Source organism: Phyllostomus discolor, chromosome 6 (genome assembly GCF_004126475.2).
Source record: "Phyllostomus discolor isolate MPI-MPIP mPhyDis1 chromosome 6, mPhyDis1.pri.v3, whole genome shotgun sequence".
Classification (NCBI taxonomy): Eukaryota; Metazoa; Chordata; class Mammalia; order Chiroptera; family Phyllostomidae; genus Phyllostomus; species Phyllostomus discolor.
The window spans coordinates 162,046,705-162,072,317 of NC_040908.2; the positions used below are offsets into that span (position 1 = coordinate 162,046,705).

The 25,613-nt window shown below is 44.0% G+C and overlaps 1 protein-coding gene across 3 annotated transcripts in view; it reads left to right on the top strand.

The window, feature by feature from the left end:
* LOC114500569 (membrane-spanning 4-domains subfamily A member 8-like) overlaps window positions 1–11,885 on the top strand; it is a 43,307-nt gene extending 31,422 nt beyond the window's left edge. For 2 of the 3 annotated variants that reach the window (XM_036029519.1, XM_036029518.1), the window contains exons 2-5: window positions 1,617–1,836; window positions 3,634–3,756; window positions 6,982–7,041; window positions 8,104–8,662. In XM_036029519.1, coding sequence (XP_035885412.1) covers window positions 1,618–1,836; window positions 3,634–3,756; window positions 6,982–7,041; window positions 8,104–8,295 — 594 coding nt within the window. In that variant the 5' untranslated portion in view covers window position 1,617 and the 3' untranslated portion in view covers window positions 8,296–8,662. Of the gene's footprint in view, window positions 1–1,613; window positions 1,837–3,633; window positions 3,757–6,981; window positions 7,042–8,103; window positions 8,663–11,130; window positions 11,245–11,415 lie in introns of those variants that run through there. The other variant, XM_028517293.2, reaches the window with a different exon arrangement.
* The last annotated feature ends 13,728 nt before the right edge of the window (window positions 11,886–25,613 follow it).

Consider the following 25,613-nt stretch of genomic DNA (forward strand, 5'->3'; position numbering starts at 1 on the left):
ACTAGGAAGGTTTCAGTCATTATTTCTTCAAATAGATTTTCAGTCACTTGCTCCCTCTCTTCTCCTTTTGATATTTCCTTCATGCAGTTAGTGTCATTCTTCATGTTGTCCCAACAGTGTCTTAAATTCTCCTCCTCTTTTAAAATTTTTCTTTTTCTTTACTCTTCTGCTTCAGTATATTTTTCTACCTTGTCTTCCAAATCACTGATTGGTACCTCTGCTTCATCTGACCAACTGTTCATTCCTTCCAGTGTATGATTTGTTGTGGATAGTGCATTCTTCATTTCTGACTGGTCCTTTTTTAGGGTTTCTATGTCTTTTTTATGCTGTTTAGGGTTCTCATAATCATTACTCTAAACTCTCTGTCTGATCAATTACTTGCCTCCAATTCATCTAGTTCTTCTTCTGGAGAATTCTCTTTTACTTTCTCGTCTTTGGGGCCTGTTTCTTTGTCTTCCCATTTTGACTGCCTCCTTGTGTTTGTTTCTATGTATTAGGTAGATCTGCAAATACTGGTGCAGATCTATGTGAGACACTGTGACTGGCCCTGGGCAACCTGTTTGGAATTGTCAGTGATCCACCCCTTGTGGCTCCTTCTGCTGGGGCTTGGCATTTGCAGAAAGAACCAGCTGTGCACCTAGGGTGGTTTGCCCCAGCCCCTGGCCTGTGGTAATACCAGTATATGCTTAAGTATCAGAGCTCCCAAGTATTGCCTTCAACTACAACCTTTCTGTTAGGCTTAACAGTCTCCATCTGTACTACTCAACGGCCCTACTTTAGTTCCACAGGATGGGACAAGAAGGATTCCTGAGGGTGGGGCTACTGCTTCTCCCCAGGCTGATGCCACATGGAGGGGAGTGCTGCCAGAGAAAGATGGCTTCTACAGTATGGGGGAATGACTCAGCACAGGGACCCTGATGGCTGACCCTCCAAGTCTCTCCCCAGAGCTACCAATCCCAGACTCTCCTCACATGGCTCTAGGCTGCTCTGCCCTCCCTCTGCCATACCTGGGGGGACAAGGCCTCGAAGGAAATTTTGAGCATTGACCCTTTTAAAGGTTCACTGTGAGTCTGCCATCTCTCCCAGCAAGATAGAAAGCCAGCTTCTTTTCAAAGCTGGATGTAACTTGGGTTCCACTCCCAGTTCTCATTCTCTAGGCTTGGGAGCACCTTGGGGTTTTACCCCACACTTCTCAGGGGGAATGCCCCTCCCCCATTGCAGCTGAAATACTGCTATGGAACTTCAATTGCTGTCTGTGGGAACCCATCCAGCCCTCTAGCACCTCCACAATTCTTACCATTCTCATTGTGGTGGTGTGGTTTCTTCCATAAGTGCTTGGTTATAAATCTCCTCTCCAGCTAGTGTTATGTTGGTCATTTAAGACGATTTTTCCTATAAATTAGTTGTAATTTCCACCTTTGTCCTGGGAAGAAGGTAGCGCCGCTTCCATCTACTCAGCCACCATCATGGATCTCTACCTAATATCTCTGAAACAGAATGAATAAACTCATAATGAGTGGCAATGCTCAACTGAGTTAATGAAGGCAAAGTTCTTTTTCAATGTACACATCACAGCACATGTGAAGCATGATTCAAGTGCATTTATTTTCTAGCAGCATGAATTTGATGACTTCAGCAGGACCCATGGCCAATACTGTGTTTATGGCAGCACCCCACAATGCACACTCTATAATTCCAGAGAGCACGACTGAGGTGACCATGTATCCACACAACCAACCTCAAGTCAACCTAATTCCTGGGAACCAACCTGGCCTGCAGACACCTGCCAGTGCACCACCAGCCCAGAGAATCTTCAAAGAAGGCAAAACCTTAGGGGTAAGTGAGAATTTACACCACAGGGTGGGGACCACAATGCTGGAGGAAGGGGAGAGAGAAGGGTTGGAAATACAGAAATGGAAAATCCAGCAAGCGGAGCTGGAGCTACCCTGCCTTGCCATAGCCAGGTCTATTAGGAAGCTCAGATGTCCAGCCTCACCAGGACCTCAGTATGAGGCTTTATGTTACCCAACTTAGGCATTTTACAAAAGAAAAAGAAAAGTAACAAAGAAGCAGAAAACTAAAAGGTTTTTCCTGTTGCCCAGAATCCATGTTGATTATGTGGCCTCTGGAAGAAGGCGGGTGCAGCAAGCCACAAGGGGGACTCTAACGCCAATGTGCTTCAATGGAATCTTTGCCCAATGGCAATAATATAAAAGCTCACTTTGACTCTACCCCTAAGACAGGGGTAGGCCTGTTTCACTGCATATTTAAATAATGACATACATGGTTTCTGATCCAGCCTGCCCTGTTTCGATTTCTAGCTTCACCCTCATATACTGCTCTTGGGAATGTCAATCAATACAACCCATTAGGAGAGCCATCTATACCTGCCAAATTTTAAAATACCCAATAATTCCATTTCTGAGACTTTTCCTGTAGACATGCCTGTGAACATAAGAAATATGGTATGCATGAGGTTATTTGTTGCAGACATGGTTTTTGATAGGAAAAGAATGGAAACAACCTAAATATCCTTCACAATAATACTGGATAAACCAATGTATTCTACATCCAAAAAATCAAATGTTGTGGAGGTACATTTTTTTAAAAAAGCTCCTTGCATTAAAATATGGACATACACCCAAACTATATCATTCATGAGAATAAATTAGAGGCAGATATTGCATACAATCTACCACCATTTGTGCAAATTTATGGAAATAATATATTTGTATTCACTGCCATTTTTATAGTATACCATTTCACCAAGAATATATAGTAGGTTCCTACAGCTGCCATAACAAAGTACTACAAATGGAATGGCTTCAAACAACATAAATTTACTGTATCACAGTCTGGGGGCCAGAAGCTTCTAATCACGGTGTCCATGGGGCCATGCTTTCTCCAACTCAAGAGGAGGATCTACCCTGGCCAGTCTCCAAGATTCCAGTGATCTTGGCCTAAGGCAGAGTAACTCCAACCTTGGCATTCTCCTGTGTGCATGTGTGTCTCTTCACATGGCCTTCCTTTAAAAGGGTAGCAGCAGTCCTACCCTTGTGGATCAGGAGCAACCCTGTTCCAGCACACCTCATATTACCTAATTATGTCTGCAGCAATGCCATGTCTAAGTGAGGTCTCATTCTGAGGCACCAGAGACCAGAACTTCAAAATGTTATTTTGATGAAGGACAGGCAGACAAAATTCCAACAATACAATATCCCAGATATTGTTTTGATATACATACTGTTTCAATATATTCAAAACAATATCACAAAGAAATGAGATGAGCAGAGACTCTTACCCACAAAGGTGTTCATCACAGTGCTGTGTATAATATGAAAGCATAGAAACAATCTCACCTGCCCAATATCTCTGTTCCACCTACTCCAGAGCCATTTTGTATTATCAGTGTAGATATTTGAAAAGTAATGGGAGGTTATGCTCCAAAATGTAAGTAGTTTTTCTCTTTCTGGGGAGAAATTATGGGTAGTTTTCATTTCATTTTTACATGTTTCATATTACTTTTGACCAACAAAAAAAAATGAAATAAATTACAAAGGAGGCAAGAGAGGGTGGATGGCAGGAAAGGATTCACCACAGAAATAAATGTCTCACCTTGTGGCTCCCCGACAGGCCCTCCAGATCCTGATTGGACTGATACACTTCGGCCTTGGCAGCATCATGGGGACCATCCTGCTTGGGAGCTATAGAGCCCCTTCACTCTACGGAGGCTATCCCTTCTGGGGTGGTATCTCAGTAAGTAATGAGAGTCACCATGCAAGTGAGTTCCAGAGACTGCCAACACACTCAAGGCCACCTTGTCAAGCTGTGTACTTTGCCACAGGAGTTTTCCAGTCAAGAGAACATGTGGGCTGTGAACCCAGCTCAGGCCTTGTTCACTTAGACCATTAGTCTGCTTGTGCAGCCAGTTCAAATACCACAGACTGGGCGGCTCAACAGGAGACATTTATTATCTCAAAGTTTCTGAGACTAGAAGTCCTAGATCAATGTGTCAGCAGGGTGGTTTCTTCTGATGCCTCTCTCCTTGGTTTGTAGAGGGTCATCTTCCTCCCTGTGTCTTCCCATGGTCTGTGTGGGTCTATGCCATAGTGTGTCTTCTTATAAGAACACCAGTCATATTAGATTAGGGCCCAGCCATGTGACTTCATTTAATGTACATCACCTCTTTAAAGGTCTTATTCTCAAATACAGGTGCTCCTCAGCTTACGATGGGGTTATGTATCAGTAAACTCACCATACATTGAACACATCCCAAGTCAAAAATGCATTGAATACTGCATTGTGCAGTGTATCAGTTGTTCACCATTGTAATAGAAGATCTGATGTGTAACTCTTCCTGAATGCCACTATCCTTCATCACACAAGAATATCCCACTCCATACCACTCACCCAGGGAAAGATCAGTATTCAAAACCTAAAGAACAGTATCTACTGAAGGCATATCACTTTCACACCATTGTCAAGTCACAAAATCATACGTCCAACCATCATGCATCTGGAACCATCCTTACAGTCACATTCTGGGTATGGGGGTTAGGGCTTCAAAAGATGAATTTTGAGGGGATGCAATTCGGCACATAACACCAGGTGACAGCCCTGTAAGTCTCCATGGACCCAGACTGGGCACCTTTCCTGATTAGACCACCTCAGAGGTCAGGAAACCTTCCTCTGGATCATCAGCCCAGAGGCAGCATCTTTCCTAATTGACACAAACAGGGAAGTATTGGGAACTCGGCTCAAGTGTTGGTCAGTGCAGGCCCCCAGCCTGAGCTCCAGGAGAGAACCATTTCCACCACTTGTTGAGAGTGGATGCCCAGCCATAGAAGAGTCATTAAGAAGAGGGGACTCAAGCTGGTGTTCCCAGATGCCCTCAGAGTCCCACTTTTAGAAAATATTTGGCATATTACATGATTACCATTTTCTGGAAAAGCCCGTAGTTTTTGTCACATTTTCAGGGTGATCGGTAATCCTCAATAAGTGAAGAACCTCAGGTTCTTTCCCTTCTCCAGTGTCTCACCTTTATGATTCTCTTGCAATCTCCTCAGTGTCCTCCCTCCTGCACACACACAGTCACTCACAGTCCCTCCTTCTCCTCCCTCCCACCACCCATCTCCCTTACCTCCCTGCTATAACACAGTCTGTCTCCCAATCACACACTTCTCTGTGACTCAGTGCAACTTTTCTCACAAATAGCACAACTCCAGGCTAACCTGGGCATCAGCCAAGTCACCCTGTCCCATAAAAGAGCCTGGAGTAATTTACCACCCTCCTGGACATATGGCATTAGTAAAACAGCAGGACTTACATTCCTGGGAGCAATTTTGCCTAACACTGGCTCTCTCTTGTTCCCATTTGTGTCTCACCTCTGAGGCTGAGGTCCACTCTCAGTTCTACTCAGACCCAGACTGGGAACTCAGCCCAGATTCCTCCACTTAGCTACAAGCACCAGGGTCTGCATAACACACTGCAGTAGGGCTTGGGGCCATGGAGAGGATACTACCACAGCCACAGAGCAGTTGCCATTGAGCATTACAGTCTCTCATATCTCATATTCTTAAGGGCCCTGTGGCTGCCCCAGTATCTCAGATGCCTTGGTGGCCATCTCTACTTCCACCATGGTGCTGCTCAGGGCACATCAGCCCCCATGACACTCTCTTTCCTTTTTTCTGCAAGGAGTTTTCTCTTTGTTGCCTTCTTGACCACAGGACTATTTTTCTATTTTCTTAGGATCATTAATGTCTTCCTACAAACCAAGATCTATCTCCTTGGGTTCTTCAAAGAGACCAGCAGGAATATCAGAAGTCCAGCCTTCTGTTTCCTTCATTCCCCATCAAGTCTCCATAAACTCAGGGATGTAAGATTGAGATTTATTATTCACTTACAGGAGAATTGGCATTCCTGTTAGAAGGTCAGGCAGCCAGAGCAAGTTTTCATTGTGAACACCCACTTCCACTACACGGCTCATGCATCCACTCTGAGGGGGAAGGAGTGTAGGATGACAGTTAAGATCATGGGGTCTGGAGTCAACTACCTGGATTAGATTCTCATATCTGCTACTTGCTGGATGGTCTCAGGTGGGTTACTTGAAATCTCCAAGCCTCAGGACACCCTTCTATAAAATGGGAAGAGGAATAGTGCTTGATGGGCCATTGTGCAGCTAAATAAGGCAAGGTTGGAAGCACTTCATGTAGGGCTCAGCAAACCTTTCATTAAACACTAGCCAATGCCCTCTCAGACTGTTGGTGATAGAAGGGCACCCCATCAGCCAGTGCACCTGCAGAGCATGAGTGCTGAAGTACATGCACACAATGTACCCCATTGGTCTTGTATTTGATGTTCAGCACCATAGACATGCAACATACTCCTCAGTAACCAAAAGGGACTCATCAAATTATAGACAGGCAAGGACAGTTGTTGGGGAAACACTTCCCTCTCCCAACATGAACCCCCAGGCCTGACAGAATTTGAGGGGAGACCAAGAGTTGTTCATGTGGGGAAATAAAAGATAAGGAAAGAAGAAACTTTCTGAGTGTCTACTATGTACACTCAGATATACAGGGCAAGGGGAAGATATAACAAATGTCAGACTCAAGAGACAAATTATCTCATGACAATGACACTTAGGAGGAAGAAATACAGTTTTTCTCATTTTGTACATGAGAAAATTACCACTTAGAGAAATTAGTAGCTTGCCTAAGATCATGTGAATTCACATTAGAATTTAAAACAAGCTCTGCTATATCCTAGAATCTATATGTATCCCACTTCACTGCCCTGTCATCTGGTGCAAAAGAGCTCATTCATTCATTCACTCATTTGTTTCTTCCCCATGTTGAGCTGGAGGACCCAGCAGAGGAACCTAGCATGTGTGAGAGAATATGTATGTGATAAGAATCACAGGAGCCTGAAGGGGGTGGCTCTGACCTCTGACCTCTCTCTAAACTCCCTCTTTTGTGCCAGTTCATCATTTCAGGATCCCTCTCAGTGGCATCAGAGGAGCAGCCAAATTCTCTTTGCGTGGTAAGTCACAACCTGATACAGGCTCTCCCAGCTGTGGGCCAACAACAGGGACACACTACAAAGGAAAGAAGCTAACACACAATCTCTCCTCCATCCATGCACCTACTCATAACGAGACACAGGGCACTGACATGCATGCTCACTCATACTCACATGCAGGACCACACCAACCTGGCCAAGTCACAAGTGGGAAAGATCCCAGAAGATTCGGGGGAAAGAAGGGAAATACAGACATTTTTGTTGAGGTGTCAGGGTGTGGAGACACAGAGAGTAACTCTCCAAATAGAACCTTACAGGAGGAGGCAAAAAGCTGCCTGGGGCACAGGGGTCCCCTCCAGCAGAGCAGGGCACTGAGACTGCCTGCAGTGCACAGAGCTGACCTCCAGACACTTCTACAGGGAAGCCAGGGGAGGCTCAGGCAGCAGCTTCCCTAGGAATCTAACCAACCAAGCTCTGTAAATCAACATGGACAAGGCCTTGTGGTCCCCTAGCAATGGACCAAGAAAGTACCTTTGTTTCTCTCACAGCAGGTTATCTAGGGCAAGGGGTCCCAGGGTGGTCACATCCCACACCACATAAGTTCTGTTTGAAAATCTCCAAAAGGAAGCTCAGTTTTGGCCTGGCCTTTCTACCCTTGGCCCACATTTGTGGAGCATCAGAGACTGTCACATCCCAAGACACTGGGGCTGAGTTTCCTGTATAACTCCCAGGGGGTAAATGGGTCAAGTGTTACCCAAATGTTATCCTTGGAGTAGGAAACTTTATGGAGGTTGTTAGGTAAATTGGGGGCAAAAAATCCCTAGTTAATAGTCCTATCTCTGGGAAATAAATCGTTTTTGTTAAAGACTCTGAAAAGTCTTGCACATCAAACCTGTTTAACTGTGTTCAATTCAGGTTTTTTCAGTCCTCATTTACCCACAAACATTTTTGCACAGAACACCTCTTTACTTGCTGCAGAACTAGGGTTCCCGGAATTCACACTAAGAAACACTTATTGAGACTCTGCTCATCTCAGCTATAATCGTTTTCCTCTCCCACCCTGACCCTCTGTGTCTTCTTCAGCTGAAGGGCGGCTTGGGCATGAACATCCTCAGTGCCATCTTTTCTGTGGTGGGAATCTGTCTCCTTATCACAGATATCTGTATCAACCCACATCATTTCTACTACACTTTGGAAGTGGTGAGTATCCCTCTTGACCAATGCGCCCCTGGGTCCAGCTCCGTTGTGTTTAGAAAACCCCTGGAAATGCACTGACCACCAAGCTTCTTCACCAGGCACTATAGCAAAAAGAGGTGCTGCCAGAATCAGAACAGAGTTTCAAGTCCCTGACCTGGAGTTTTATTGCTGTGTTACTCTAAGCATGTGACTTTTCTTAGTCTTAGTTTCTATGTTTATAAATCAGTACCTACCTTCTGACACTGGGGGAGAATTAAATGCAGTTCTACATGTAACACACAGGTACTCATCAACCTGCACCTCTACTCACAGGGTCCTTCTCACTCATTACTATGGACAAAGGTGTCAACCAAAGGTCTTTTGTACAGGACCAGAGGGTGAATATTTAAGGCACTGCTGGCCATCTGGTCTCTGTAGCAACTACACAAGCCTGTGTGAAAGAAGACATAGAAATACATAAATGAATGAGTTATCTCAGGTTCTAGGCCAGTGCTATCCAACAGATACATAATGTAAGTCATGATTGTGATTTTCAAGTTGCCACACTACAAAATGAAAAAAAAGAACAGGTGAAGTTAATTTTACTAACGTTTGTTTAACCCAATAGATCCAAAAATATCATTTCTATATGTAATCCATGTAAAAATGATTGATTCAATATATTGCATCTTGGGGACCATGTCTCTGAAATCCAGTGTGTGTTTTGCATTTACATCACGTCTCAAGTCCTCAGGGGACTCATGGCCACCAGATGAGAAAGTGCAGCTACAGAAGAGTCCCATGAAAACTCAGTGACTCCCTCTGCACTACAGTCCTGTCCTCCCTACCCACTCAAGGTTATCACTGCTAGTGCTTGTCCCTCTCCCTTGTCCTCACTTCTCTTCTACATCCATTTCCCTCCTTTGCTAGAGCTTTTCATCAGCATCTACACACACTTCTCTTCCCTTCATCTTCAAAAACAAACAAATTACCTTTCAGTTACTGCAGCTACCACCCTGTGTATGTCTGTAGCCATGTCTGCAGAGAAATCCTTAAAAGAATTGTCTGCCTCCCTGTCTCCAATTTTCTCCTCTCATAGCCTCTCTTGAACCGACTCTAACCATACTTTCAGCCTCACTACGCCTACCCCATTCCGGCCACCCACGCCGCCTCTGGCCTCAGTCCACCCATCTGAACCAGGAGGGATGGACTTCATCACAGCTTTGCAAACAATGTGTCAAGTGCTGGGGAGTTCCAACGGCTCAAAAAGCATGAATGAAGACTCACCAAATAATAACTATCACCTAAACTACTTGAGGAACCCTTCTCCCTTGTGGAACATTTCTTTTTACTTTTTTACTTTTTCATTACAGTTGACATACAAAATTATATTAGTTTCAGATGCACAGTGTAGTGATTAGACATCTGTATACCTTATGAGGTGATCAACCAATCAGTCCTGTACCTGTTTGACACCACACTTAGTTATTACAATATTATTGACTATATTCCCTATGCCATACTTTAATTTACTTGCCTCTGACTGTCTTCAAAACCACCAATTTGTACTTTTTAATCCCTTCATTGTTTTCACCCATCACCCAACCTTATTCCTATAAGAAAGTTTTATTTATAAAAGAATTTTGTTGTTAAAAACACATTTGAAAAGGACCGGCATCATTTGTAAAGGCTCTTTCTCTTTAAGCTGCTGTGATTCCTTGACTAACACATCATCACCCTGAGTTCCCTCTGCCTGGACACCCTGTCCTACATCCCTGTCTTTAAGTCTTGTCCTCAGCATGGATCTCTGTTTCCTCAGTGCCCTGGGTAACCTTTTGGCTCTTTTGTAGCTCTTATCATGTCTGATGTGAATTATAATCTGTATCTGTATTGTCTTTTGCCTCATCAGATTGTGCCTCTCAAGATGCTTTCTTAGCTCCTCTTACCAAATCATGTTTAATAAATGCTTGCTAAATTTAGAGGGAAGAGAAGGACAGTGCTAAGGAAGTTCCCACTAAATGGGTGGATTCTCTGAGCAGCTAGCTGTTATACACACCTTTTTTAAAAATCATAATCAACAAACATTTGTTTGTTACCTACCATGTGTTAAGCACATTCACTTTTGTATTTATTCTCTCCTATACTTGGAATCTAAATGATTATTGGGATTATTCAACCCTTGCCCTTTTAGGCTTCAAGTGGATTCTACCCTAACTCTCTCCCCAGATACAGAAACACACCCCATTCTCCTGGGCATTCTTGGAAAAGAGCAGGGAAGGGCTGAGATGTCTCCTGCTGCTCAGGTGAACTCTACTACTGCTGAACTAGTTCAGCTTGGGGGTCTTTGAACTGACTCCCTTCCTAAATTCAAGACAGCCTGAATTATTTCACTCCACAAAATGCCACTGTCAGAAGCCAGGAAGGTTGTTTCACTGGCTCACTTTCCCTGAAGGTTCAGAGGGATGGTGGAGGCTTACATGTGAGCCCAGGCAACTACTGAAGACTGAAGATGGCACCTCCCTCACATACCGCATCCTTCATCTGCAGGTTCCACCTCCCGTCCTATGGCTCAGTCCTGTCTTTTCCTCTAACCCTCTCACTTTCCTCCCCACTGCTTGTCCATGCTCCCAAATTTCTATTCACTTCCTACACAGAACAGTTTCACTCTCTCACTGTCTGACTCCAGGCCACATTCTTAGGTCTCGTCCCCTGTGCCTGAAATAAGGTATCAAGGTGTTGCCCTAAACATGACCATTCTTTCCCGAGGAACACTAGTAGTGTTTGCCTCTCACCCAAACCTGGTGAGACATTTTCTCCGTGACATGGAGACAAGGTTATAGGGCTTCCTCAAATCCATAGCCGCTATCCATTGTAGAGACATGCTTTGAGGCAGGCCTCAAACTCCCAGGGCAGCACTAATAACCTCCTGTTTAGATACAATTCCAGCCCTCTGGATTCGCTACTTCTGGCATTCTGCTCATCTTCAGCCTCCTGGAGCTCTGCATTGCCTCCACGTGTGCCCACTTTGGCTGCCAACTGGTCTCCTATGTGAGTTCGAAGATCCTCAGTGGGTGGAAAGATGCCCCCAAAGAGGGGGGAAACCAGAGGGATCTTCAGGCTTCCCCTTCCTTCCCAGGAGCAGGGGAGTTTGGTAATGTCTAAAGGCACCCTTGAATCCCCAGCTCTCACCAGAGCACCTCCTGTGCCTGTCTTTTCCAGGACACCGTGGTCTACCAAACCTTCTATGTGTCAAACCAAGTGTCCAACCCAGAACCAGTGAACTTGCCACCATCCTATTCCAGTGAGGCACGGCGCTCCAGATAGGCCAAAGGCTGTAGAAGCATCTTTCACTGGGATCAAAAGAAAATCTCCCCTTTTTGTGCTTTTGAAACTTAGCTTTTTCCTTCCCTGACAAACTAAGGAACATGTCTGTCCAATTGTGTGCACCCTGAACCCCCTTTACTTCAGCCTGGTAAATTGTCTGTGCCTCTATTAAAAAGGAAATGGAAATTTCAAGTGGATTTTAGCAAAGCGGTTCTCCCTAAGGCAGCCACATGTGGGGAAGTAGTGTGCACGTATTCATGTGCTTACCTGTGTGAGCTTAGAAGTTAGAGGAATAAATGTCTAAACAGCTCAAGCTTCATTCTTTCAATCATTCACTCACTGAATAAATATGCACCAAGACTTGATACGTTTAAGTCTCTTTCATGGCAGGGGAATGGTGAACATGGGTGAACACACCAAATCCTTGATTTCAAGGAACTTCTGCCCCCAAGGAAGAACAGCATGCAAGCAATTTTCTCTAACATGAGGCAGAATGTTGGGATGTACAGAGAAAACCAAGAGGGAAGTGATTTATTCTGGCAGTGATGGGAATAGAAGAGAACAAGCCTGGTTGAGGAATCAATATTCGCAGGAGCATTAAAGGAGGGAGTGGGCGGTTTATTTTCTTGTTGTTTTTTCTTGGTGGTGGTTTTGGGTGCAATAGGAAACTGCAGTGTTGCAAAGACCTTTGGAGACAGTGAGTCATCCACTGACATGATCAGTTCTTTATACATGGTTACCATGATGCAATAGTTCTCAAGAATATTGTCTTAATACATCTCCCAAAATTATGATGCTAGTATATCATTATATACAAAAGGATAGGGACTAATCAAACATAAATGGTTATGTCTATAATTTCCAGATTTGCACACATTAACTTAAATATTGTTATCCATGATGACCAGTTGGCATGCAAATGTTTACCTGACAACAGATTATGGCAGTAACCTCTAAAGTCCAGGTGCCGTCAAATTTTCTTTTATAGCAGAAGCCTGGCAATAACTTCTTTGTTGTTGGTACTACATAGAGAACATGATTTTACTCTTGCATATATTTTTAGATTCCAACTTTATCTAAGAGGTTTTCTCTAAATGGCTTGCTGCTGAGTTCCATCTGCTTCTGCACCTGCGTCTTCTCTGACTGGGAGTCTTTGATTTCCCATCAGCTGCTCAGAAGTAGCTGAGGTTCCAAGGCCCCCTGTGGGTTTTCTAGAACTGAAAGGGGCTTAGGAAATCATGGGCAACAAAAATGGAGGATGGAGCATGTAATATTCTGGTTTCAGACCAGCCCTCCACCTATCTGTTTTGTGAGCTGAGACGTTTGTTCATTGGGGTCCCCAAAAGAGGCTGGACCATTTGGGCCATTCTCAGAGGGCAAGGTGGTCAGAGTGAGCCTGGCCCTCTCTCCATGTTCTTCTTCAGTGTTGCATCCCACTGCCCCATCCGACTCCATACCTTCTCGGTCTCCAGATCTCTGATCCCCACCTTGACCCTCCACTCTGTTCTCAGAGCTTCCTTCCTGACTTGTCTGACCTGTGAGTTAACAAACATGCCCCAGATCTGTCCCACCTCCTACAGTGTGGATGGCCTCAGAGAAAGCAACTTGAAACATACCTGGTGCTTCTCCAGAGAGGTGACACCTGCCACCTGCACTGCTGAAATCACCAGGAGGCTTATTGGAACAGACTCCCTTTCCTATCCTTGTGCTCACATTATTTGCTCTGTGTGTTAGGTTCCTCATCCCAGGGGGCCCCTTCACCAACTGGGTGACAGATCACTGCCACCTGTGGGCAATAACTTGTGTGCTTGCTCTGCACTTTTCCACAAGCGATCCACTGCACACCTCCATTCACTCCATCCCCTCCAGAACAATGACACATGAAAACTGGAAGAGACCTGGGAGCTCTATGGGTAGATGGAAACACACAGGTGGAGAGGGAAGGTATTTTCCCAAAAGGCAGAAAACTGTACTTGAATAACAAGAAATTAAAAAAAAATAACAAGAATAAAAAAAAAAAAAAAAACAGAAGGAAAAAGAAAAGAAATTTTCCCAAGGTTATCAGCCCAGCTCAGAGCACAGGCAATACCAGAACCAAACTTCCAGAAGGCCAGTCCAGGGCTCCTTGCAGACACAGAGACACCTGTGGGAAAAACAGATGATTTAGATCAGAAGACAGTTTCTCCACCACCTGAGCAACCACCACTCTCAACCCAGCTTTCTCCCACACCCCCACACCCTATTCCAGTGCAATACTGCTGTCACCCAAGTCTCTAACACATATCATATTGTCAAGATTAGTGGTTCTGCTTCCATCCTTATCTTTCTTGACCTCTGCAGGACTGGACCCAATAATGCATACTCTATTGCCGCGGTCCAGCCGCAGCTAGGTCCAGGTTTTCCTGAAAGGTGGGTAAGGCGTCGGCGATGGGAGACAGACGACAACACGCCTCAGAGGACAGTGATGCTGTGTTCCATTTATTGCAAGTACAAGCAGGTTTTTATACTTTTATTTTTAGCAGTGATTGACATTTGCAATTAGGTAAAGCAGAAAAAAATTAATACAAAGGTAACCAGGAAAAATACAAAAATTCCCATAGATTCAGTTATATTAAACAAAGATTATTATAACCATGAGAGCCATAAATCAGACAATTAGAAATAGTTGTACGTACAGAGTTTGAATGTCTTATTGTTTATTAAAATTCTCAGAATTTGTCATGGGGCAAAAGGACACGGTAAATTGAACAGAGGTTATAGGAAATTTATTATAGGGCCTTTGTGATGTCTAACTTACCTATTTACCTTTCTGTCTAAAATATTTCTCTATGTACCATGGACTCTAACTCCCTGGTAACTGTTTCTACATGCTTAATTTATAATAGTTAACCAGCTTTTTTTATTTCTTTGCCTGTTTAATTCTACTTGATATATATTTCTATTCAAGGTAAAGGTGGGGCTGTTACTTTAACAACTTTTAGACATTCAGGGGCTATTTCATTAGAGGGGATTTTATTCTCTGGTCAAGAAATTATTTTATACAACTTTATTGGAATTATGCAAATCAATAAACCTGAGATACAGATATCTAACAATCCCACCACCTTTTAATCTCCAAAACAAACATATAAGGAGAGATAAACAGGAAATTCAGCTACAATAAACTCTTTTTATTTTTTAATTAATAAACACCAGGGAGGTCTGCTTCGAGCTAGCCTTTCCATGAAATTTAGACTATTATAAAACACTTGAACTTCATCCTAATTTACCATTCTAATGTCACCCTTATTATATGCTCCTGTATAAGGCAATGGGAGATCTGGAACCCTCTGGAGACCATTAGCTCCTTTTGGGGGATACCATAATTTGCCAATAATCTAATATGCTACCCAGGGGTATCCCTGGGCTGTGGGTAAGGGTCTATATAGTTTTTTCTTGTTTTCTAGAAAGATTCTTTGTATCTATGGGTAAGGAACAGGCATGGGAAAGTCCGCCAATAATTCAACCTATTATAACTGATTTATGAATTCTTTTATGGGAACAATCGGGGATAATTTTTTACTCAAGTTTATAAACACTTTATTTAAAACAATCTGGGCATGATTCAATAGTCTAGGGAGAACTAGTTGTCCCTTCAGAATTTCCCTCAAAATCAATTATTGACTCTTTTCGGGCCTCTTTCTTCTCATGTTCTGTTCTTATGGGAATTAGGGTACAAAGTAAGGCCATGATTAATATTAGCAAGGAAATTATTAAAAGCAATCCCCAGAAAAATTACCGCCCCCCTTTGTATGCCACGCTCTCTTCCAGGAAGATGGATTTTTTGAATGCCCTCTTTCCATGTTCAGACCTTGTCAAAAAACATGGTTGGAAGAGGGCGTGGCACTCTATTTAAAACACTGCCCCCTGGTTCTGCCCTCTGACATCTCCAGATGCCCCCCATTCTCCTACACCAGCTCCCCTGCTCTTCTTGTGCCCCATGCATTGCTCCCCAGTGTGGCACTGCCCTTGGTCCTCTTCACATTCTATGTACTCTAGCCCATCTCTGGGGGCTTGAGATTCTAATCTCAAGCAAGACTGTGAGATTCAAATGTGCTAGTCAGTGCACGAAAGCACTGTAAATTGTTTACACCACTTTCCAGCCAGTCCTTGGGTTCCAGGACTTCATCATCTAATTTGGGATTTTTTATGAAAGACATCATTCATTTTCCTGCTTGATATGCCAGCCCCCATCTTCTCCACCTGGGAAGTTCAAAGGCTACTTCCACAGGAAAACTGTCTTGGGTTCCTAGAGGGAAAACATCCAAATAAAAAGCAGTCTGCAGGCAGGAGTGAGGGAAGACATGTATAATGTGACCTAGTAGTGATGACATTGAGATTTGAACTTTGAGGGGTTTTTTTAATTGGGCTGGAAAAAATTCTGATTTTTGTATTGTAGCTGAAAAAATAGAACTGTGACTTTATGTTTCACAGTAGCTAATTGACACTTGTGTCATTTACAGCTCTTCCCAACCTCCCCAAGAACTTTGGGACATTACATTGGGAAAGTATGTTCAGTCTTTGGAGGGTGCATTATAAAGTGGGGAGGTGCATCATGTCAAGGAAAGACACCCACTTCCCAGGACCCACTCACTCCCAGATGCCAACCCATGACTCACAGCACCCAGACTTTTCCAGAAAAAGTCTGTACCATTGTATGAACTCAGTCTTCCTGCTGCAGACACAAGGACTTTAACAGCTCCTAGCTCTCCTGCCACGCTCAGAATATAAGGCTTGGCACAAAGCAGCCGTTCACTGAATATTTTCTAGAATGAAAAATATCGTCTTACTCCTAGGGAAGAGGCCTTTACATAGCCATTCACTCAGTCATTCAGCGATATGAAGTGACTGTTGTATCTCAGGTCCTGCAGACACAGTGGCGAACTAAGCACATGTAGCTCTTATTCTCCAAATTACATGCCTGAGTGTGAGACAAGCAAATCACATCATCAGTTAAGTGATGCAAAGTGATGGGGAAAACAAATAGGATGCTCATACAGATGGTATGGGGCAATGGGACAAGGGACAGAGTTTCTGAATGCAAGACCTCTCTAAAGAGGAGATGTGAAGGAGGAGTAACTAGCCACATAGAAAATGTGGTAAAAACCATCCCAGGCAGAGAAAAACCTATGCAAAGAACTCCAGTACAGATGGAACATAGTAACAGAGACAGAATGCCTCAAGAAGGGATCAGAAAAGCAGGCAGTAGCCATGTAAAGAATTCGGATTTTATTCTAGAGCTAAAAGCCATTGGATGGCTTTAAGTAGAAGAGAGAGGTGATCTGGGTTAAGGGTTTGGAAAATCATGCTGCCTAGTTTATAGCAAAAAAAAAAAAATAGTAGGAGGGCAAAAGGGCAAACACAGGGATATTTAGGGATAGTCCAGGACAGGAACTGGCAAACTAAGTCCTGTGGGCCAAATCCAGCCCACCACTTGTATTTTTAAATAAAGTTTTATTGGAACACCACCATGCCCACTTGTTTGCATATTGCCCCTGGCTGTTTTTGTATACAACAGAGGTCAGTGGTGTGATAGAGACCACACAGCCCTCAGAGCCTAGAATATTTACTATCTTACCTTCTACCAAAAAAGTGTGCTTACCTTGGAGAAAGAAGGAGGAGGAGGAGAAGGAGAAGAAGAAATTATTCTCCTTTGTGCCAGGACTGTGATGTTCCAAGCTACTCTCTCACAGTAGGAAAGAATTGGCAGGGAACCTCCCACCCTCTCTTGCCCTTGATAATAAGAGGCTCCCTTGGTGACGGGAACTATAAGCACATGATTGTGGGTAGGGGAAGTGCACAGGAATATAAGTGCTCAATAAATACCTGTTCAATGCCTTAACTAGGTAGTGACAGTGGAGACAAAGAAGCAGATTTGGGACATGGTTTGGAGGTGAGCTCTCTAGGGCTCATAGACTGCATGAGGGAGCAGAGGAAGGACTGAAATTAAAGCCAATGTCAAGATTTCTGGGTCAAGTAACTGAGTGAACAGACACTTACTTACTAACATAGGTAGTAGGATGCAGTAGGAGAAGGTTTCAGGAGGAAAAACAAGACTTCAGCAATATTGCCCTCATGAACATACAGGAGCATAGAATTTCAGAGGTGGCTGAGAACTTAAAGATAACTTCCATTTGGTGCTTGAATATTTTCTACAATTGCTCCCAGATTTATCATACCCCATCATCTGGGAGCCTGTTACACATGTAAATTTGTAACAGGGTGCAGCCAAGAGGGGAGCCTCAAATAGGGATCTGTAATGAGATCCAGAATAGCCTGGAGATAATTGGCTCCACACCACAGGGCCACACCTGCCCAGAATCTGGCAGCTGTAGCCAATTGTGAGAGGAGCCGGAAATGGGGCTTCAGAGGAAGATTGGCGCTGGGATTTAAACCGAGACGCAGCAGCCATTGGCGGGTGGGGGGTGGGAGTCATGCGCAGCCCTGCAAGAGAGAACCCCACAGCTTTGGCAGAGTGAAGACTCCCTTGGCCCTGAGAGGAGAAGGAGAAGCACGCGGCCTTGACGGAGTGTAGACTCCTGCAGCCCTGAGGAGAGAACCACGTGGCCTGGCAGAGTGGGGCCCCCACAGCTTTAGAAGGGGGAACCACCACCTGGTTTTAGCAGAGATCCCGGTGACTCAGCCAAGGGTGCCGGGAACCCAGGGAGGTCTCCCAGTCGAGAGGGAGTACTAACTGAGAAGAACCAGAGGACTACCTAAGCCATGGACTTCTATTTCCTTCCCTGAGATACGGTACTCTGGACTGGGCAAAGGGGGAAGGAAGGAAGGACTGTGTGTTTGTGGGTGTTTTAAGGGACTTTGGGATTTTGGTGAAGACATTAGGTCACTACTTTAAGTTTGTATATAGCATTAAATAAACGTTTCCTTTCCTTTTCACAAATCTCTGGCATTGAGAGACGTCTTTCCTCTGGCGGCGGACATAACAGACCCAGGGCCTTCTTTCAATAATAGTATATCATCCCAGGCCCCCCTTGTTGTGTGTTCTGTAACAAATTCTTTGACCCCCACCCCAGACTTAATTAAAAAACCCTGAGGGTATGGTCCAGCAACCGAGGTTTTAACACATCTGCCTGGTGATTCTGACACTCACTCAAATTTGAGAACCGCTGCTCAACAGTATCAGCTCAAATGGTTGTTCCTTCTAATTTTGAGTACCTTGCATGGTGGTGTATATTATGATGGTTTCTCCAAAGGCATCCCACATCATCCTTAGGAAACTCTACTGAGAAGCTTATCAAAAGAATGAACCAAGTCTAAGTGGAAATCCAGATAAGACACCCACATCCCAAGATATGACTTGGAATATAAAAAGATGATCCTTGCCCTTCAGAATTGAGCAACTGGAATTCTGGATAGGACTCAGTCCCAGCACACCCATGCCTTGTCAAAGCCTCTCAAAGACCCAAGTCACTCACCTTACCTTTGGCCACCCCTTCTCCCACCTTCTGACCCAGGAAGACTATTGTCAACTACACTTTTTTAGGTCTCTTAAAGTCAAATCACCAACTAGGAATCAATAGAAAGAGGCTGTACAGATGCAGAGGGTGATGAAGGCAGGAGAAGGCAGACATTGCCCGATTAAGAGGCCAATAAAACTCCATACAAGACTCTCTCCCCAGCCCTCAGGTTGGTCTAAAGTCTGTCAGAAGTCAGCCTTCCATGGAAGAATACCCCTCACCCTCCACTATTGAACACTACATAGGAATGTGGTTGCTCAATAAATATTTGTTGAATGGACTCAATCTTATGAAAGAAAGAAGTAATTAACATTTATTGAGTCCTCTATATTTACCAAGTTATTATGCTTAATGCCCTATTACCTGCATTATCTCATTTCACATTCAAGCAATATAGAGGGACATTATCTATGTTTTAAGAACAAGAAATCTGAAAAATCTGGGGCTCAGAAGGTTCATTTCCCCAAGCCCATACCACTAGTAATTGTTGGAGCTGGATTTGAATCCCTGCCCCTGCCACCACATTTTATGCCCTCGAACACCTCATCCTGTCATGTCTGAAGTGCTGGCCCCAGGACAGAAAGAAACCATGTGATGGTAGCAACGATGACAAAGTCACAGTCCTATCATCATAATTTCCTAAGCTGCTCATTCATGGCAGAAATGGATTGGCTGTGATCCACCCACTCACTCTTTCCCCAGTAATCAGAGTTTCTCCTGGTCATGACAGCTATACGCACATGACCGTGATTAGGGAAAGAGCTGTATTCACACAAATTGAGTTTGACAGGTAATAAAAAGGGTAGAGTAAATAAATGTCAACAGCGGTATACCCACCCGTTTCTTATGGGATTGAGTTAAGCAGACATAAACCAAGACATAAACCAGATGGTGAATAAACACCCAGACAACAAAGAACATTTCCTACTACGGCTATCAGCCCCACACAGAGAAAGGCATACACCAAAAGGGCAAAGGAATGGGGGAGGAGAGACAAAAATATGCCTATGAGCATCACCGTCTCTGACCTCCTTTTTCTCTGAACATAAGAAAACTAGTCTTCCTCTTCCTCAGTGACCGCTGCTTTCACCCCACCTCAATCACTCACTCCCATAATCACACCTTAACCTGATCATTTTCACAACTGCTCCCCTCCATAACCTCAGTTTCTATGTCCCTCTCTTCACCACCCACCTCCTCCTATCTTTCCAGCTCACCGCCCAAGTCCCATAGTTCCCAGCTCCAACAGGACTTACAGCCCATCGTCTCTCATCACTCATCTTAGCCTCCATGGCTCACCACTAAAATCATTCTCAAATCCCTTGCTGCCCTCCCTGGCTTACCCCACAGGCTGCCTACTGGGTACCAGAAATAATTGTCTGACAGTTGATTCTCATATCCCTATTCTATATTTTCTCCCACCCTCAAGTCAACCATTTCATAGCTTATTCCCTTTCCACAAACCCCAATACCTCTTCCCTGGTTCTCATTCTCACCTAGTGAGCTTGCTTCCTGTTCCCCTAGGAAACTGAATGCATCTGGAAGACTAGAGCTTTCTGTCCCCCATGCATGGCCTGTCTTCCCACCAGTTACTACAGAGGAAGTTTTCGAGCTCCTTCCCCCTGACCCCAGATTCCACCCCTCTCATCTACTCACTCTTTCCCACCTCACAGTTTTTCTCAGTCCACTAAATTATTCCCAACAGCACCCAAGCATAATGTCATTTCTCCCTTCTGAAAAACGATATTCTCTTCTAGCCCCAGAACCTCCTAGAGATACTGCCCTGGTTCTCTACTCCCTTTGTAGATACCTCCTCAAATCACTTTTTGCTTGCTGCCTACAGTTCCTCTCTTCCCATCTGTCTTGAACTCACTCTAGTCAGGTTTTGTCCATCTATCCACTAAAACCAGTGTTGTCAAAGTCCCAGTGGCTCCACACTGCTAAATCCATCAGCAGCATTAATTCACTCCTTCATGCTCCTCCCCTTTAGACCTTTCTCCACTTGGTGGGAAGGGACCCACATTCACAAAATCACCTCCTTGGAATTCTCTTCTCCCTGAACTCTAAACACTGGCATTTCCCAGGTCTCCATCCTCGGGCCTCTTCTCTTTAGCTGTATTCACTACTGGCCTTAAATCCCATCTTTATGCTGTTGACTCTGCCCTAGCATAAATGCCATGGATTTTTTCTCCCCACGAGATATTTTGTTTGGGAGATTCATCTGTGTTGCAAACAGCTGTGGTTCATTCATTTTGCCACAGCTTCTCTCAAACCTGATATTTTCCAGCTTTGAAATGACTGCTATTCTGACCAATGTAATACCAGCTATCACTGTGATTGGAGTTTTCATCTCTAATACAAACAAGTCCAGCATCTTTTTGTGTATTCATTGGTCATTTAGTTTTCTCCTCTTTCAAAGGACAGTTCATTGCTTTTGCCTATTTTTCTGTTGGGTTGCTTGTCTATTCCTGTTTGATTTTTCAGGATTTTTTTTTATCTATTCTTCATGTTTCCCCTTTGTTAGTTGTGTGTTGCAAGTATCTTCTCTGAATTTTTTTGGCTTCTCTTTTTACTTTCTTTTTGGTATCTTCTGATGAACAAAAGATACTAATTTTAATGTGCTCTAATATGTTTGAACTTTTGTGATTTATGCTTTTTGTATCTTGCTTAAGAAATATTTTCCTATCCAAGGTCATAAAGAGATTCTTCTAAAACTTTTACATTTGTATTTTATATTTACATCCTTAATCCTAAAGGAGACTAATTCTGGTTCATGTTACAAAGTGAAAGCTAATTTTTTTCTCTGTGGATACTTAATTGTTCCAGCATTATTTACTTATCAGTCTCTTCTTTCTCCACTCACTTGTAGAGCCAGCCATTTATGTCAGATATCCGTATACATGTGAGACTGTTTCTGGGATCCCTAATCTGTTCCATGTGTCTCCTTGTCTGCCCTTTACCTATATGTGTGTATATTACACTATACTAATTACTATGGCTCTATAGTAAATCTTAATACAAGTATCCCCCAATTTTTGAAAGTTCACTTTACACCACCTTGCTTTTACAAAAGACCTACATTACTACCTTTTTTTGCAAACCAAAAGAAATCTGAAGAGAATTTTTGCCTTTATGAAAAAAAGGCAAAAAAACAAAAAGCTAGCGTTTTGCAGTGAGCTGTTAGAGGCCTTGTACTCCAGGACAGCGAGAGTGGTTCGGCCAAGCTGCTTCCCTGGGAACTGCACTCAGGGTCCCAGCACCAAGCCACACAGCTTTGAGCTCTGTCTGCAAGCATCTGTGCTTCATCTCAACTTATTTTGTGCATCCACTAGCAACATATGTCCTAAGGTCATTGCTTCTTCACTTTATGCCATTTTTATCTTATGAAATGTTTCATAAGAACACTCTGTTTTCAGACAGCAGGTAAACCTGGATAGAGGATTTCCATGGATTCCTTTTATTTTTTAGTGGGGCAGATGTCTTAACTAATCTTAGCTCTTGGTCATTTATCTAAACTTCATATTCCATGAAAAAATCTCTGTTGAGATTTTGATTTGATTTACTCTAAATCTACAGACCAATTTAGGAAGAATGTATATCTCTGATATTGAGTCTTCTGATCCATGAATCTGGTATAGCACTTCATTTATTAAGGTTCACTTTAATATCTTTCAATAAATTTAATCAACTCCATAAAACTTGTATATCTTTTATTGGGTTTTTTCCTTAAATATTTTTTATTATCATTGCTTAAGTAAATTTTATTCTTCATTTAAATAAATGCTCATTCCTGGTATATTAACATGCACTAAAAGATTGATCTTATATCTAGTTAACTATATCTAGTTAAATTGCTAATCTTTCTTAATAGTTCTAGTGATTTGCATGTAAGATCTTTTGGAATTTCTGTGTAGAACATCAAATCATCTACTAATAATGACCCTGTTCTTTCTTTCTTTTCAATCCCTCTGTTTTTTGTTTCTTTTTCATGTCTTACCATACTGGCTAGTACCTCCTAAATTCTTAGATTTCAGGTAAGTTTAGGTTTTAGTTCATGAACCAAGTGGTCTGGGACAAGGTTATAATTTTCAGGATTTCAGAACCTCCATTTCAAAGTGATTTTCCAAATTTACAAAGACCAATCACAATAAATGTTTTCAGAGCACTTCAGTATTTACAGGTATTTCTCAGCCAGCATCTCAATGATCCTTATGAAAAGCAATATAAGGTAGGGATTCCTACAATGGCCATTTTACAGATGAGGAAATCGAAGGATCTTAAACAGTGGTTCAGAGAGGTCATCTGGCTGGAAAGCTGGGGACTGTCCCCCAGTGGATGACTGTCCAGACCCACTCCAGTGTTATAATTCTTCCTGAGTGGACGTGGCTCTGGTGTCATGTATCTCTAGCACTGTCGTGAGATCATCAGATATGTCAAAGAATTTCCTTAATCCACTGGGATTTTTTAATTTATTTGATAAACCCAAATTGATTGTTCCATGCTGAGTTGAGGAGGGGGGAGTGGAAAAGATGTCAAACACCCTGCCCTAGAAAGATATACATATAAAAAAAAATAAATTCACCATGAGAAAAATGTATTACATCAGTAAAATCTGCTTCTTCCTAACTACTAACTTAGAGTTTTCCACATTGCCCTTAACACGTAGCTCTGGGCCGCTGGATCTTAGACTAGTTTATCATTCTGATGACTTTGTTCCAGGTTTGTTTTCTACAGTGGGGGCAGCAACACCTGCTCCTGGGTCAACGCCTTGGACATAAATAAGTCCCATCTGTGAAGAATGTGGTCATAACAGGAAGCTGAGAGTCAAGCTCTCAAGAAGTAGTGTTATAACCATGGAAGCCTTTAGGGAGGGGAAGTATTTGTCCAGTCCCTTGTCTTCTCTGAGGTGGCTTCCCAACAAGCCCCCAGTCTGCCCTTGGCACTCCAGCCCTACTGCCTTCCGGCCTCCCCAGTGGCAGAGGAAGTGACTTCCTTTGGGGGGTAGCTTCAAGAGTGCTAGCAAGGCCCCCTCACTCCCAGCCTCCCCATTTGTAATTCCACCCTGATTCTCCCATTAGAACTACATGGCCCACTTGTAGGTGGAGATGGCAGGGATTGTTATCTCATGCCCATTTGCCAGATGAGAAGATTGGGGCTCAGGGAGGTTAGGGAGCATGACACACCTTCATAGCCAGGTAGCTTTGGGAGAGAGAATGACAGAAGCAGGCAAGCTCTCCTGACACCTCAGGTCAGAACTGGTCCCTGAGGGGCCACTTCTGCTGTAGTTCATAGGCAAAGGAAGCCCCAAGGCAGCCTAGATTGAGAATGTGGGAAAACAGACTCCAGCCATAGCTGTAAGAGGTGTGGACACATGGAGGGGGAGAGAACTAGCACCATTTTGCAATCAACCTGCCACGCTGTTCATCCCCGGTTTAGCTGAGAGTGGGTCCAGGCCACTGCTGACCATCTCCCACGCCATCCTCCACCCACAAGTCCTGTGAGATCTTCCTGACTGCACAGAGGCCTCGGCCCTGCTATTTTGGTGAGAACCTGAATCCAGATGTGGTGCACAAGTTCTCTGTGCATAGGCCAACTCACTACCACCCTCTGTGCAACACACACACTCAGACATGCTCACACACTCAAACACGCCCACACGTGCCCACATACACTCAAATGTTCACATCCCTGTATAAGTCACACCCATACACCCACATTCACATTCACATCCACAGTCACACATTCTCACACTTACACATGCTCACATATTTACAGGTGCCCACACTCACACACGCACTCATGCATGCTTAGACATGTTCACATGCACACACCCACATGCATGTTTTCACAAGACCATACTCCCTCACACATGTTCACCTTCACACATGTATCCTCACCAACACACCCTCACACGCATTCACACACTGACTCACATGCATGCTCACACCCGCACACCCTCACTCTGCCCCTGGCCCTGGAAAGCTGTGCACTGCCTGGCTCCTCTTATCTAACGCTGGACAAGTTCAAGGGAACAAAAGTCAGGCACCCTCTTGGTTACCCTCAGAATTTCAGCCGCAAGAAGGTGAGAGATAATGTGGATCCTGCTCCCAGTGCTAACACTGACAGTAGGACCCAAACAGACCACTTGCTTCCTTGGGCCTCAGTTTCCCCTTCTGCAGACTGAAGGAAGGAACTAGACCATCTCTCACGAGGCCTTTGTGGATGGAGGTCTGCAATTCCACCAGCAGCGTCCTGGGCCCCTCCACAGGGCCTGGTGGGTGAAGGACTGAGCCCCGGGAGGGACTGAGCTTCCCAGAGGCAGCAGCTCCCAGCAGAGCGGACTCCCAAGCCCCACAAGAACAGCGAACAGTGAGGCTTTCACAGGGAAATATGTGTGAAGACGGGAGAGGCAGCTGGGGCAGAGCAGAGGCAGCGCCGATCGAGCACAGCGGCTGGTGCAGCAGAGGTGGCGGCCCGGTGAGTACCCGCTGCCCTGCCAGGAGCTGTGGCCCAGGCGGGCCAGTCCCTGGGCTGGAACAGGGGAAACTGGGCAAGGGCGTATCAGGTCCCCCACAA